The sequence below is a fragment of the Fulmarus glacialis genome, unplaced genomic scaffold, assembly GCF_000690835.1.
Source record: "Fulmarus glacialis isolate BGI_N327 unplaced genomic scaffold, ASM69083v1 scaffold3443, whole genome shotgun sequence".
In the NCBI taxonomy this organism is placed as follows: Eukaryota; Metazoa; Chordata; class Aves; order Procellariiformes; family Procellariidae; genus Fulmarus; species Fulmarus glacialis.
The window spans coordinates 17,830-18,528 of record NW_009204814.1 but is presented as its reverse complement, the minus strand read 5'-3'; the positions used below and the strand labels follow the sequence as shown (position 1 = coordinate 18,528).

The 699-nt window shown below is 47.8% G+C and overlaps 1 protein-coding gene across 1 annotated transcript in view; it reads right to left on the bottom strand.

The window, feature by feature from the left end:
- Nucleotides 1-699, bottom strand: part of INTS12 (integrator complex subunit 12) — a 13,424-nt gene continuing 12,725 nt past the window's right edge. Inside the window, exon 7 of the mRNA XM_009575129.1 lies at nucleotides 1-651. Coding sequence (XP_009573424.1) covers nucleotides 70-651 — 582 coding nt within the window. The 3' untranslated portion in view covers nucleotides 1-69. The remainder of the gene's footprint in view (nucleotides 652-699) is intronic.

The window sequence follows — 699 nt, the reverse complement described above, 5'->3', positions numbered from 1 at the left end:
TTTCTTTAAGAAAAACACCAACGCTGCTGTTTCACAGAACACAACCAACAAAATTAGCAAGCAGCCATACTACTTCTTGAGTTTCTTTTGAGCAGCCTTCTTCTTGACCATTTGTAATCTTTTCATAGCATTGAGCTGAGATTCCTGAGATGTCGGGCCTTTTAGGGAGGTTGACTGATTACCAGTATCTGCTGTGGTTTTGCTTGCGCTGCTCCCACTGTTACCCGCAGTCCCACTGTTGCCATTCCCACTGCTCACCTGGCTGCTGGTGCTCGGCGCAGTACTGCTGGGACTAGGAAGACCTACTTTGCTGACATTGTCGCTGCTTACCGAACGGCTAAGAGTGGTTTTCCCCAGCGTCAGAGGTGGAGGAGGTTTCAGCTGAACAGGGTTTGTGCTGTTGTTGGCAGAAGCTATTTTTGACCCTAGTCCTGTTTTGGAAGTTGCCAGCCCTGACAAACCCACAGGTTTCTGGTTATTTGAAGAAGCTGCAGGTTTCCCACTGGCACTCTGTGCTGTTGATCCCAGTTTGGCAGTTGATGGATTGGCAGAGGAGGTTTTGGCTGCAAAAGCAGCCCATCCTGTAAGGCCACTGGTTGCTGAAGAGGAAACACTCGTACTGGCTGAGTTCCCCGAAATTGCTGCCGAGGTCTAAAATAAACAAAGCATTCTTATTATAGTAGCATCTATTTATGTAAC